The sequence below is a fragment of the Callionymus lyra genome, chromosome 2 (genome assembly GCF_982586985.1).
Source record: "Callionymus lyra chromosome 2, fCalLyr1.hap1.1, whole genome shotgun sequence".
In the NCBI taxonomy this organism is placed as follows: domain Eukaryota; kingdom Metazoa; phylum Chordata; class Actinopteri; order Syngnathiformes; family Callionymidae; genus Callionymus; species Callionymus lyra.
This window is the reverse complement of record NC_141819.1, coordinates 13,419,226-13,432,038: the sequence shown is the minus strand read 5'-3', so window position 1 is coordinate 13,432,038 and position 12,813 is coordinate 13,419,226. Positions and strand designations below refer to the sequence as shown.

General features: G+C 37.7%; 1 protein-coding gene across 2 annotated transcripts in view; it reads left to right on the top strand.

Moving 5' to 3' along the window:
- The window catches only part of negr1 (neuronal growth regulator 1), a 187,715-nt gene that overhangs the window by 111,168 nt on the left and 63,734 nt on the right, over positions 1–12,813 (top strand). For both annotated transcript variants that reach the window (XM_087783591.1, XM_087783592.1), the window contains exon 5: positions 12,276–12,396. In XM_087783591.1, the coding sequence (XP_087639717.1) occupies positions 12,276–12,396 (121 nt within the window). The remainder of the gene's footprint in view (positions 1–12,275; positions 12,397–12,813) is intronic.

Genomic DNA, 12,813 nt, shown 5'->3' with positions numbered 1-12,813 from the left:
AATTTTAATCTAGTAATTTCTTATCAAGAATTAATTGGTTATAGATCAATTGTTTGAGTCCCTAGTTTGTGGTATCCCTGGTGTTGTCTCTGGGTCAAGGTGACCCATAAATGGCTTCCATAAATACTTATGCAGTGGTGGAGGTCGTTCACCTTGAGACAACCAAAGGGTTAATAAAGTTTGACTGACTGACCTTTCCTTAATCTGACTTTTTAGTTTTGCTCAATGTGCCTTATAATCCAGTGCATAGTGTGGGAGATATATTAGTTCTTCAGGATTCACTTTATAGTCGCTCTAAAACATTCGCCAGTGATTGGTCATCCTTTTATAAAAACACATGGAATAATTACTGTCCAGAAGTACACAGTCCCAGATAAGCCTAGTACAACAGTGAGAAATACTGTGGCTTACATTCGTGAAGAGAGGACTTCCTCAAATTGGATTTTGATCCGATACTTAGTAGAGTTAAAGCCAGGACCCTCAAGCTGTTTGGATGTAAATCCATCTCTCGCCGTCTTCTCCAAAGCTCTCGTCTCCATCGCCACTTGGAACCCTCGCCACGTTCGGGGCTTGACTAAATGGCTGAAATTTTGATCTTTAGCAGATTAAAGTTTCTCAATGATGTTCGCCCGAGAGCTAGACATTGACTTTCAGCTTCTACTTCCAGTTCAACTTGACTTTGGGGATGACTTTTATTGTAAAATAAACTTGTTTCTAACAACTCAATGGTTGTGAAGTCGTGCTGAGATCTGGGCTGACGTTTTTTTAAACATGGTTTGCATGTGTTAATTCTAGCTTAGCAACGATTCCGGCAGTTGCTAAAACATTGTCCAATCGTTAATAATGATTATAGTCCTGACATTTTTCCACAATAAATGACAACCTTTGCGTTGATATAATAGACGAGAAATATCCAGTGGCTTTCAATTGCTTAGAAAACAATTTTCTTACATACAAGTAGAAAAATGTTTTTCAAGGTTGGTAACATTTCTAAGACGTAAGTGATGAAGCAATTATATTTGGTAAAACAACAATCAACACATTTTTGTGGTTGAGGTTTTTCTCTGGGTTCCATGACTCTGGATAAATACTTCCCTTGAAATTATATTAATATTGAACCCATGTTTAGAAACATCAGCTCTGGACAAATAACATGTTATTTAAAAGACGGGAAGAATCAATCAGGATTTTAACCCGAAATACTTTTGTTGTTTATTAAAATATGAATGATATCAAAGCAGGTGGTACTTGTCTTGAAGCAATAAACACTTTTAGTAAAGCAAAGAAAATTGCTGAGCTCGTGCCAAAGTTCTACATTTAACAGGTACAAATCCTTCAAATTCAAGAACCCAGACGGGCATTCGGAACTAAAAGCTAACATGCATGTTTAAATAATTTTATCTGTTTCTGAGTCATTTTGAAAAACACGAAATGACTCAAATTATTGGAAGTGATCAACAAATCAGTACTTTGATTAAAGAGTCTGAATAAGATCCATAAGTATTTGACATTAACAGTTTTATTTGCAGTCACGAAAAAAATGAAGCTTGCAAAAGTTTCGAAACAAATAGTAGGAAATAATAGTCTTTGTCAACTTAAATGTCGATTTTGGCTTACACATATTGACTCCAAGCTTATGGGAAAGTATCTCGTACTTCCTTTAAAATCATGAATTGAATATTATTGAAACTGACCAACAAAACAAGGTTAATTCATCTAGTTTTTATTGTATCCTGCATTTTGTTTCTACCGGTCTCTTAACTGTGATGTAAAACCGATATACACGGACCCGCCTGACCTGAGCTTTCGTCTTTGTGTTAGTGTAGCATTGTAATTACAAGTTTCACATGAGGAGCTACAGCCAGTCGATCTTGATCAACACCCACTCATATGTTTTCCTTTGCTGGGTCCTTGAACCCCATTCTTTTTTTTCCCCCTACAACTCTATCCAACCACAAAATCCACACAAATAATGGTCAAACTGCTCGACATCAACACCACCATGCTCCCTGACTAGTGAAAGAAATCACCAAAGACAACTTTTAATGGTTTTGTTTTTTAACAATCAAAACTCATAATTAAACTGTCAACCCTATAGTTACCTCACGATGCAGGCGTCAATGTCCATTTAGCCACGTTGTGTTTCTCACACGGAAAAAAACAAACAACTATTTTCATAGCATCCCTCGCTCTTAAGCCGGTTATTTTTACGCCTTCCTTCGCAGAAAGCCACTGAGCACAGTGTTCCCGGGCTATACCCCTGAATAGAAATCTTAATGAATTAATAAATCTTGGCAGGCAAGTCGCCCCTGACTGACAAACTAACAGGACAATGACGCCCGCAGATGGCGGCGGGGAAGTGCCTCTGTGTGTAAGCTGATAAGTCATGCACTGATGAGTCCATTTCTTAATTGCAATAAAAACTCATTTTCAAAATCTGGCTGAAGAGGTAGGGATATTAATTGATCTTTTAATTAAAAAGCCCGCATTATCTGGGCTGTCTTGGAAAACAATAGCTTGTCTGAAAATAAATCACATTCTGCCATGACATGCATCATTTACAGTCATGAAATTGCTTAAGGAGAGCAAATGGAAGTTGTTTAATAATGCTCTGAATGTTCCCCTTTTTTAAAAGATTGAAAGTCCGCCATGTTGCACAAATGAATCCTGCCGGGTTATTTTGCTCGTCTGGAGGTATAATCCTCTTCTGGATAGGAAAGTAACGCCTGATGTGGACGCATTGGAATTTCTGATTTAGGCCCCTCGACTTGTCATTTGTCAGTGCCTTACAACGCCCATTTTTCAGCTGCATCTGTGCTATTCCTGGACCCTGCCCCTCGTACCCCATCTGGTGTAGTCACCGTGACTTCAGGCATGATTTACGGCACCGCCACAGCATTCTCTGGACACTAAATTACCTGGATTATTGGGCCTGCATGATTTTTAGTGCACTACTTTGCATCACACCTCCGAGCCCCGGTTGGTGTATTTCACACCATATGACGATGTAGGACATGCCGCTGAGTAGAAAATGGAAATATTTGATATGACTGGCTTTTATGAGTGTCTTCACAGCTCCGACTGCCAGAAGGATGAAGTTCACATTATCAATATTCATTTGAAATTAAAGGAGGCTGGACCGCCCACGTTTATGTTGGGATATTATTTCCTGTGAAATAACTTGAGCCCAGAAATAATTTAAGGTTGAAATAATAAAACATTATGGTCGTCCGTACAGTCCCTGTTGTATACTACCGGAGAGGAGATTAGGGAGGAAATAAAGTCCAGGACTTAACTCTTGTTCTACCTTTTGAAAAGAACCGAGAACTCGCCACTAATTGTGTGTAACGGCAACAGCTTCCTGGTAAACAAGGATGGCCTCAGTCTCTCTGGGTAGTTGCCAGTGAAGTCCTGCTGTGAACCGTCTCGTACCTGTTAGAGAGGCTGGTCTTTATCCCGGTCGCTTCCCACTGAGACTTCCCACAGTTAGTGGTGGTGCCGGTAAAAGGATGAAGCCGACCGAGCTGTATCATCAGCAGATCACTGTAATGGAATCCTCGGGGTCAAGCACAGACCAGTTTCTACCTTTGTAAACCTAAACCTGTATTAATGACAAAAAAGTTGATCATTGTGGAATTGTACATAATATAATAAAAAAAATACAACTGTGCAGATAATAATCCAAAGAATGGTTTATTAACATGTGTTATTATCATTTGATTTTTACCATTAGTTATTAGTTTAATCTAATACTCCAGAGAGATTAAATAAAATAATATAATAAGAATAATACTCAAGTCTCTGGAGCAAATGTCCCATATAAAGTTTATGTTTTACTCTTGTTTACACGTTAATTTATAGAGTACACTTGACCAATACCCGAGGATTCCCGGGATCCTTTAAAAGTATAAACTCATCAAATTCATGAATTGAACAAATGATAGGTAAGACTTTATGTACATTTTAAATCTTAAAGTATCTATTAGTGTCTGTGTATTTAACATTTCTTAAAAGTACATAGTAATAGTTCAGTACAGATTCTCACAGCATATCAGGGCTGCACGATATTGGAAATAAGTGCAATATTCGATATTGGTGTCTTGAATTGCAATATCGACATTAATGCGATATTTTTTTCTTTCACCTAAAAATGGAGCCGCGTGAATGCAGCCGCGGCAGTGAGGTTGGGGGGTTTAGAGAAGGAAAAACATGAGATATTTCGCTTTCGTTTATTTACGTGCTTCGGTGCCGAACAAGATAGGAGAAAAATATCACTTATAACTCTCAGTTTCGCGGGACTTGCATTGGTTTCCCACGAAACTGAGCGACATCAGAGAGGAGCTGCCGGCGTGTCACGATTTCACTAAATCAATTATAAATCTCTGACCCTAAAAACGTATTATCTCATTAGCATACTGCAAATGGACAGGTTTACACTTGTTTAGAAGTTCCGCGATCTTATAAGAAAACAATTGAGACGAGATGAAAAGTTCTTTGTTGCTTTAGCAAAGGGGGTTAAAAGAGATGAGTGACTGGATCAATAGTGTTTGAGTAGATCATAAGTTAGTCTTACTTCCGTGTATATACTAAGTCAGCATTAAGAAATGCTTGATTTGTACAATGAATTATCGCACATGTTTTTGATATGCATATCGCATGTGCCAATATCACGATATCGATATTTTTTCAATATATCGTGCAGCCCCACAGCACATGCACGTCGTGGTTCTTCTTCAATGGTTATGTAGTAACTGCAAAAAAAGGACTTTGCTTTGGGCAACATGAGGAAGTGTAAAGTCAATGAGAATAACTTGAAGGAAGTACAAGGCCACGAGTACGAAGCACAGTGTACTTTGACCAAGAAATGTTTAAAAAATGATGGAATACAGCAATAAAGACAGGAAATATCAACTGATATAAGACAGCTGACTGTATGAGCTATATAATATAGACGGATTTAAGTTTTTCAGTAACAATCCCTTTCGTCAAGGCTTCAATAAAAGGGATCGTTGCAGCCGAGCAGTATGGAGGTATTTGGATGTTTTTTCAGTGGATGTTTGGCCAGAGAATCAAAAGTAACAAAGTAAATAACAGCAAATGAAGGCAGCAGGTGATGGGTGATGGACAGCGGCTCTGGCCGTGAGCTTACTTGTATTGACTCGCCTGCCCGGGCCGCCAGGTCCACTGTCGTCCTAACTGTACAGCGAGACAGGACAGGTGACCCTGGCGCTTTCAGAGCCTTCAGGTAATCAATGGCTCTGCTCGATGACGCCAACGGAGGATTACAAGGAATCACTACGCTTCTGTCTGGCGACATGTACAGCATTGATTTTAAAAAAAAATGCATGTTACTGGCTTATGTTTCTGCTGCTGGGCATTATTGTATGTTAGTCTTTCCTTGGTCTCTTCACTTCCTGTAAAATTGTTTTGAATCGATTTAATCCGGAGTCGATTATGGACATGTAAAGAAAGACTTCAAGCATATTCCCCCTGCTTAATGATTCTGTCAGAAACTACCGTATTTTCCGCACTATAAAGTGCACTTAAAAGCCTTTAATTTTCTTAAAAAAACAACAGTGCACTTTATAATCCAGAGCGCCTTATATATGAACATTACCTGGTGGGTGACTTGTTTACAAACACTTTCATGACTCGCGACTGAGCCGACACGCCGTGGGCGGGATTACGTCATTGTGTCATCACAGGGTGGGATTTACGACGCACGTCACCTATGGAGTGATATTACTCCCACCAATTTGAACGAGTGTGCCTTGGTTGTTGTACACTCAAAATCACTCTGCTATGTTGCATGCTCAACCAGTCATTCACGTGCGTTCAACATGTCATACACGCGCTCTAGCTGTCATACATGCGCTCAACTTCTCTGCTGCTCACTCAAAATTTGTCTGGTCACAACACCAGTCTCATGCACTGCTGCTTGAAGCCTTTTAAACATCATTTGAACAGCGTTACCATGGAAGTGAACATAGTTGTCAGAAAACTTAATAATGTTCATCTGACTGTTTTGTTGACATTCCCTTTAGCACAGCTTAATCTAGTGGATCCATAACGCAACCCCAGTCAAACGTTTGACTGTATATTTTATTCTATGCACCTTATTAACAGTTCTAAAATAAGCCATTCATTGAACTTGTACCTTAAGATCCGGTGCGCCTAACAGTGCGGAAAATACGGTACATATTTTAACTATGCTTCCTTTATGGATATACTGTACAGTATATTTTTGGTACAGTGGCATCTAGACTCTATGACTCTATGTCTATTTGCACTATTTGAAACATCTGCATCTACATTTTAAAAAACAGTTCTACATGATCTATATGAAATATAGATATATAAATATAAAAGGACCAAATGGTTTCAGGAAACCTCCATTTCGCCCCCATGCCACACTTTACCTATGTCTGTCCTCGAGGGTACGTTATTATTCGTGACTGGGGGTGGATGGTTATGCATAGTCCCATAGGAAAAAAAAAAAATGAACGGTGACATGTCAAACACTATATGGTTGACATCATCGTAATTCATTGATGTCAACATCAGTGACACACTTTTTTCCAGGCTCGCTTGAATGTGAGCTGTAGATTTCTTATTCTCGCACCAGCACGACTCACTCAAGGAACACTTTGCTTCCCTGGAGAGATGGTGTGTGTTGTCACGTCTCTGTTCCAGCTTTCTCGTCTTCTCGGCTTTTAAGAGTTGCATTAATGTTTTAGGTATATATATATATATATATATATATATATAAGAGAGTAAGTAAGAAGGTTTTGGTGGCAAAATGGGGTGGTTGAAAATTTGTAGGGGGGAAAAGGCCTCTAGAATGAATAAAAAAATACAGTATGCATAGTCTGGGAGTGGCTGGGAACGAGGCAGAAATGCGAGATTAAAGCCAGATAAAGAGGTATTCCCACGATAACTAGAGATTCTTTCACACCTGACTGGACTTTGCTACAGGACCGTGTTGCTGTGTTGACTTTCGTGGAACACCTATCAAGATGGCAATACTCATGTCACCTGAAGTGAAGGTAGATGGAGTGATATACCATTTAGACTGATGAAAATTACTTTTAGACATCAAACAAGGATATATATAGGCAAAGTAAGGCTTCAAAAACAAGACTTTTCTATAAAAGCTGTGTTAATGTTAAAAAAAAGTTAAATAAATGTTCTTTAGCCAGTGATTTAGGCTAGGTTTTATATGATGGTCAAATTGGATTTCTAGTAATTTGATATTGGCTTTTGTTAACTCCTTTCTTTCATTGACATCGTATTTTTGTGTTTTTTATTGTTGTTTTTCCCTATATATGAATAGTACCCACAAAATCTTGTATTGATATTACAACTTTACACTTAAAGTCATAAACAAGATGGCAGCAATGTCGACAAAAGACTTACCGAATGAAAAGTCGTAACAATACATCCAAATGCAAAATTCTATACAATAAATTGCCACCATCTGCTTATAAATATCTATTTAAAAAGCACCTTTGGGGAAAATTATTTAATAAATACGCAGATAATAATCCAAAGAATGGTTTCTTAACATTTGTTATTATCATTTGATTTTTATCATTAGTTATTAGTTTAATATAATAAGAATAATACTCAAGTCTCTGGAGCAAATGTCCCATATAAAGTTTATGTTTTACTCTTGTTTACACATTTATTTTTTGAGTACACTTGACCATAACAAACAAGTGTCGAGAATAAAGCGCTAGTGTTAATTTGGAAAAAAAAAAGATGACATTAATAATCAATTAAACATGAATAATAATTATTTAATATTTATTTCAGTGTGGCTCAGTAAAAAATGACTCAAGGACCAGTATTGGGTAGTAATAGTTTGATGAAGCTTCATGAAACAGTGTCATCATTTAAAAAAAAAGTCCACTAGATGGCGGTCTCTGAACTATTTTACTTTGTGTTGAACAACTGTTCTAATGAAACATCATTTTTAAACTGATAGCGCCACCTACTGACCTCTAAACAACATGACACTGTTTCATGAAGCTTCATCAGACCATCCCTAGTAGTTGAGATCCATCACATTACAGTATAACAATATCAAAAGTCAGAATCAGAAACTTCTATTGCTAGTGTTGTAAACACAACATTGTCATTTTTTTTGTGGTGTCATTACAGAATAAAAAAAAATGAAATAAGATAACGCACACTATATTTTTCATCTACAATACCAGCTTGTGAATAGCAACACTATATGCTTCAGGACAAAGTCCACTCTGAGTTTCTGCCGTGGCAGCCGACAAGTCTCTTCAGTGATAGATGAACTGAAAAGAGCTTCAGAATAATCCATTGCTAACTTCCCGTCCTTCAGATTATTCAGCCAGGAGGGAAATGGCTGCATAATTGGCACAGATAGGGGAAGACAGAATATCAACACGGACTAGTCATGTGCGGCGCTCATTAGGATGCAGAAGTAGGTTGGCGGACGAGCATTCATCATCACAAAAGCGTACTCTCACCTCGTCGGCGTGATCCTGCACCGTGTGTACAAATGATCGCATGTGTCCTGGTCACATCGTGATGATCTGTTGCATACTAACCCGTGCATCTGCGTGGACTCTCACAGGTGAGAAGTGGGGCTCATTCAATTCATATCCTTTGTTGCTGACGTGAATATTTATGATGTCCGCTCTGTATATTATTTTCACGGGAGAGCCGTCATGCATGTGTGTGTGCAACAAAGGCCGAGCTCAGGGAAAAATAGCAGCAAGGACGGCTTGAAAAACAGCCCTTGATACTTGAAATAATCAATAAAAATGAAATTGAACAGCAAGTGCAACCAATAAACAGGCCTTTGACTTGGACCTCACATGGTCAACCTGTACATTTTCAGCAGCTGATGCACGCTAAGGCGGTCTTTTATTAACGTCGCCAAAAATGCAATTGAAAGAAAAGGCTTTCAGGAGCGCGGCCAAGCACTTCCACTGGATGCAGAGCCCGGCTTCTGACTGACAGGTCGTTCTTTCCAGGCTCATTGTCAGGAATATAAATAGTTCACACTCTCAGACGCGGCCGAGCAATTTGCTTCTGGGAAACGGGACCTGGTCGTAAGTGGATGAGAAACTTCTCGGTATCGTATGCTTTTAATCAGCGGGAGCGACGTCGCGGTCACATTGGCATGTACGGCGTTGAAGAAATCATTAGGGGTTTTTTTTCTAGGTAATTTATGGCATAAAGGCTTTAGAAGACAAAACACAGAGAGCTTTTATCAAACTGCTTATCATCAGAATACTAACATCGATGTCTGAATATTGTCTCATTAGTAATGGTGAGCGGATGTTTAAGTTCAATCTCGTCCATCTTGGACAGTCGATATATCAGAAAACTTTTTTGCAAGTCATGTTAAAACTACACTGTAGTGTTTTGTGGCGTTAACGTCAAATTACATATAAACTAATAAGAATAAAATATATTTATATATATATTTAACTAAACAATTTTCAGAATCTAGACAGGTCCCAGAAGAGGATGTACATCCTGCATCAGTTGAGGAAATTCCAACTTCCATGGATGATGCTTTGCACTTGGTTTTCCATTATTACTTCATCCATCACCGTGTTGTACTCTGCTGCAACAGCTACACACCAGAACAGACCATAATACCGCATTTTGAATTTCTGCATTGGCTTCACTTTTTTAAATCCCAATACTAAACCTTGAGTTCACCTCATCTCTACTTTCAAGTTATTTGGCTACTCATGGATGGGAGTACAGTACTGGCAACACATTTACTTTCCATCTTTAGTATTTAGTATAGTGATAGCCGTGTGCAGAAATAGGTTCACAGGTAGCAGTAGACTTCTGAAAGTACTTTTTACAAGAAGCAGAAAAACAAGAGCTCATAATGGCGGCTCCTTCTGCAACATGCACCTTTCTTGCTATTTTTGTAAATATGTGTATATAATATAGTGCATATTTATTTTCTATTCTATTTAGATTCTTTCTTTTCTTTTTAATATTTTATTTCTGGGTGTTTTTATTTTTCTTCTGGTATATTGCTCTTGCTGTTTGTTAAAAAGAATTTCCCCTCGCGGGATAATAAAGGGATTCTGATTCTGATTCTGATAGCGCGAGACATTCTTCAAAATAGTCAAGGGTCCTGATGGTTATTCCGAACACAATCAAACTTGAATCATCATCAATCACCTGAATTCACATTTCCAGTAAATATGATTGAGATTTGTTAATACAGTTTTGGACAGAAAAATCAATGACCACGTGAGCTTTTTTTAAAGTAAAATACAAATATTGCTGCTCAAAAATGGTACACAAACAAAAGGTAGTTTTGTTTGAATTACATTTTTAAATAAAGGCCATAAATATTCAGAAAAAAAGTGTATAATAAAGTAATAAAGTAACACACTTCTTACACTTATTGTGATAAATAAAAGTATATTTACTATTACACTATATAGACACAAGCGGGTGTGCATACTGGGTTGAAATGTCACTCGCCTCGCAGCACATTATTGCTAATGGTGCGACTACAAGCTGAGTCAATGCTTTACACACAAAAGAACTGATTTTCTTTAGAAAGCGTTTCCATGTAAGGCGTCCTTCGCGACACCAGCGAATCAATGTGCAGCATATTTCTCGACTTGAAAGGAGTATTATTTTTTCCATGTGCAAAGCCTACCCTCTCTATTCAGTCTTTGAACTTTCATTAAGCCATTTGTCACCATTTCATTTCATTTATCCTACACGCGGCTTGCATGTCCTTCCACCAGCAGCTTTACCTCTGAAGGAAAGGACGACTGGCGCCTGTTTTGTGGATGTGTTCTATATCTGAACATGCAAGAAGAAACCATGTTGCATTAAAGGAGAATTAATCTTTATTAATCCATGAAAATGTGATTTATCTGAACCTTTTACATTTTTTCATTTACTCTAAGATCAAATGCTTCTGTGGTTTTGTAGCTTAACGTCTTTTCTAAATCAGCTTCAGCTATAAATGAAGCTTCATGAAGCAGTGTCATTATTTTCAGAGTCCACTAGATGGCGGTCTCTGAACTATTTTCCTTTGTTCTGAACAACTGTCCTAATGAAACATCATTTTAAAACTGATGGCACCACCTACTAACCTCTAAACAACATGACACTGCTTCATGAAGCTTCATCATTCCATCATTAATCACCATATTAACCTGCATCAGGAAACATTTATACTGTTATTTTAGATGTACCTTATTTCATTGTACAATAAAAAAAATGGGGATGTTTGGAGTCTATGACTCACCTCTTGTGTACAGTATGGATTTCTTTATTTTTTTGGAAAGTTTTCAACTGATCTTTCAATATAGTTTGTCCATGTTATATTTATTTTGTTTAAATGTTCCTCGCATTTATGATTTTCAATAAAAGTATCAACATAATTGATGGTATACAGACTACTTAAGTACATGCTTGTTCTGGTTTAGCCTTGATTTGTACACAGTGTCCACCTAAAAAGCGACAATGGCTACGTTTTAAGTCAAATGTAATTATTTTCGAACCCATTAAAAAATATCGATAGTAAAATACTGCAGAACATTTTTTGACGTCAATCAAGATTCAGTGAAATGTTATATGAAGTAACTGTTAATAACTGTACACGGTAAACTAGATTAGGTAATACCTGCAGGATTTATGTCAATATAATAATATAATAAATGGGCTTTTTGATCCCGAGTCCATTGCAAAAAGACACAAGCAGACATAATGTATGATACAGTCAATAATATTTAATTATAAATAAATGACCAAACCATAGAGTATACGAAGACAGAAATTAAGAGTATAAAAGTGTCTCAACTGTGACTCAAGGGGTTGGGATATTTATTTATAATATGTTGATACAATTTTTTTTTTAACTCAACTATTGTCCCTGCAAGTCCTCGTCTTCACCGACTCCATATATTTCTAGTAGAAAAACCGAACCTGGAAACAATGGAAGCATGATCGCTGATGCAATTATGTTTTAGTATCAACTTTGTCTGCTGTATAAGATGTTTATTTTCTGTTGGATCATGTAACATGTGCTATGCTTCGCTCTCTTCATGCACCAATGATCTGAAACCTTCCATTCATCTGAGGACTTTCTCACTGCTTCTCCTCCTGCACTCCACGCAGTAGATACCCTGATAAACTCGCTAAACAAGCATAATGACCTAGTACTAGATCAGCGCTTTATCTGATTCAAAATCCAATTAAACTGAAGAAAAATGTCTGATCTCTTCACTTATTTTCTTCAGTTCCTCCATCCATCCACGAGATGAAGAGCCACGGCGTCGGCCTGGGACGTACCGCCCTGCTCAGGTGTGAAGCTGCTGCTGTGCCGTCTCCAACCTTCGAGTGGTTCAAAGGAGAAAAGCGGTGAGTGTCGTCTTCCTTCATTCATTCTCTATCCACCCTCGTGTTGACTCATGGTTGGGAATATTTTCAGAGTAATCTGCTCCTTTTCAGAGTTATAGTCAAAAATGTTTGTTCATTTTAATGTAGCGACTGGAGCTCAGTTGTCTTAGTCTTCGTCCCAAAAGACACTTGAAAACATCCAAATACCTCCATCCTCAACTCAACTCAACTTTATTTATAAAGCGCTTTAAAAACAACAACAGTCGTTACAAAGTGCTGTACAGTGACATACTGTAAAATAAAGCATAGTTAAAACACACAAAGGTAAGAACAATATCAAATAAAACAAGTAAAAAACACTTAAAACAGCTCAGGGTCTCATGCTGTGTTAAAAGCCAGGTAATAGAAGTGTGTTTTAAGACGAGATTTAAAAATGGA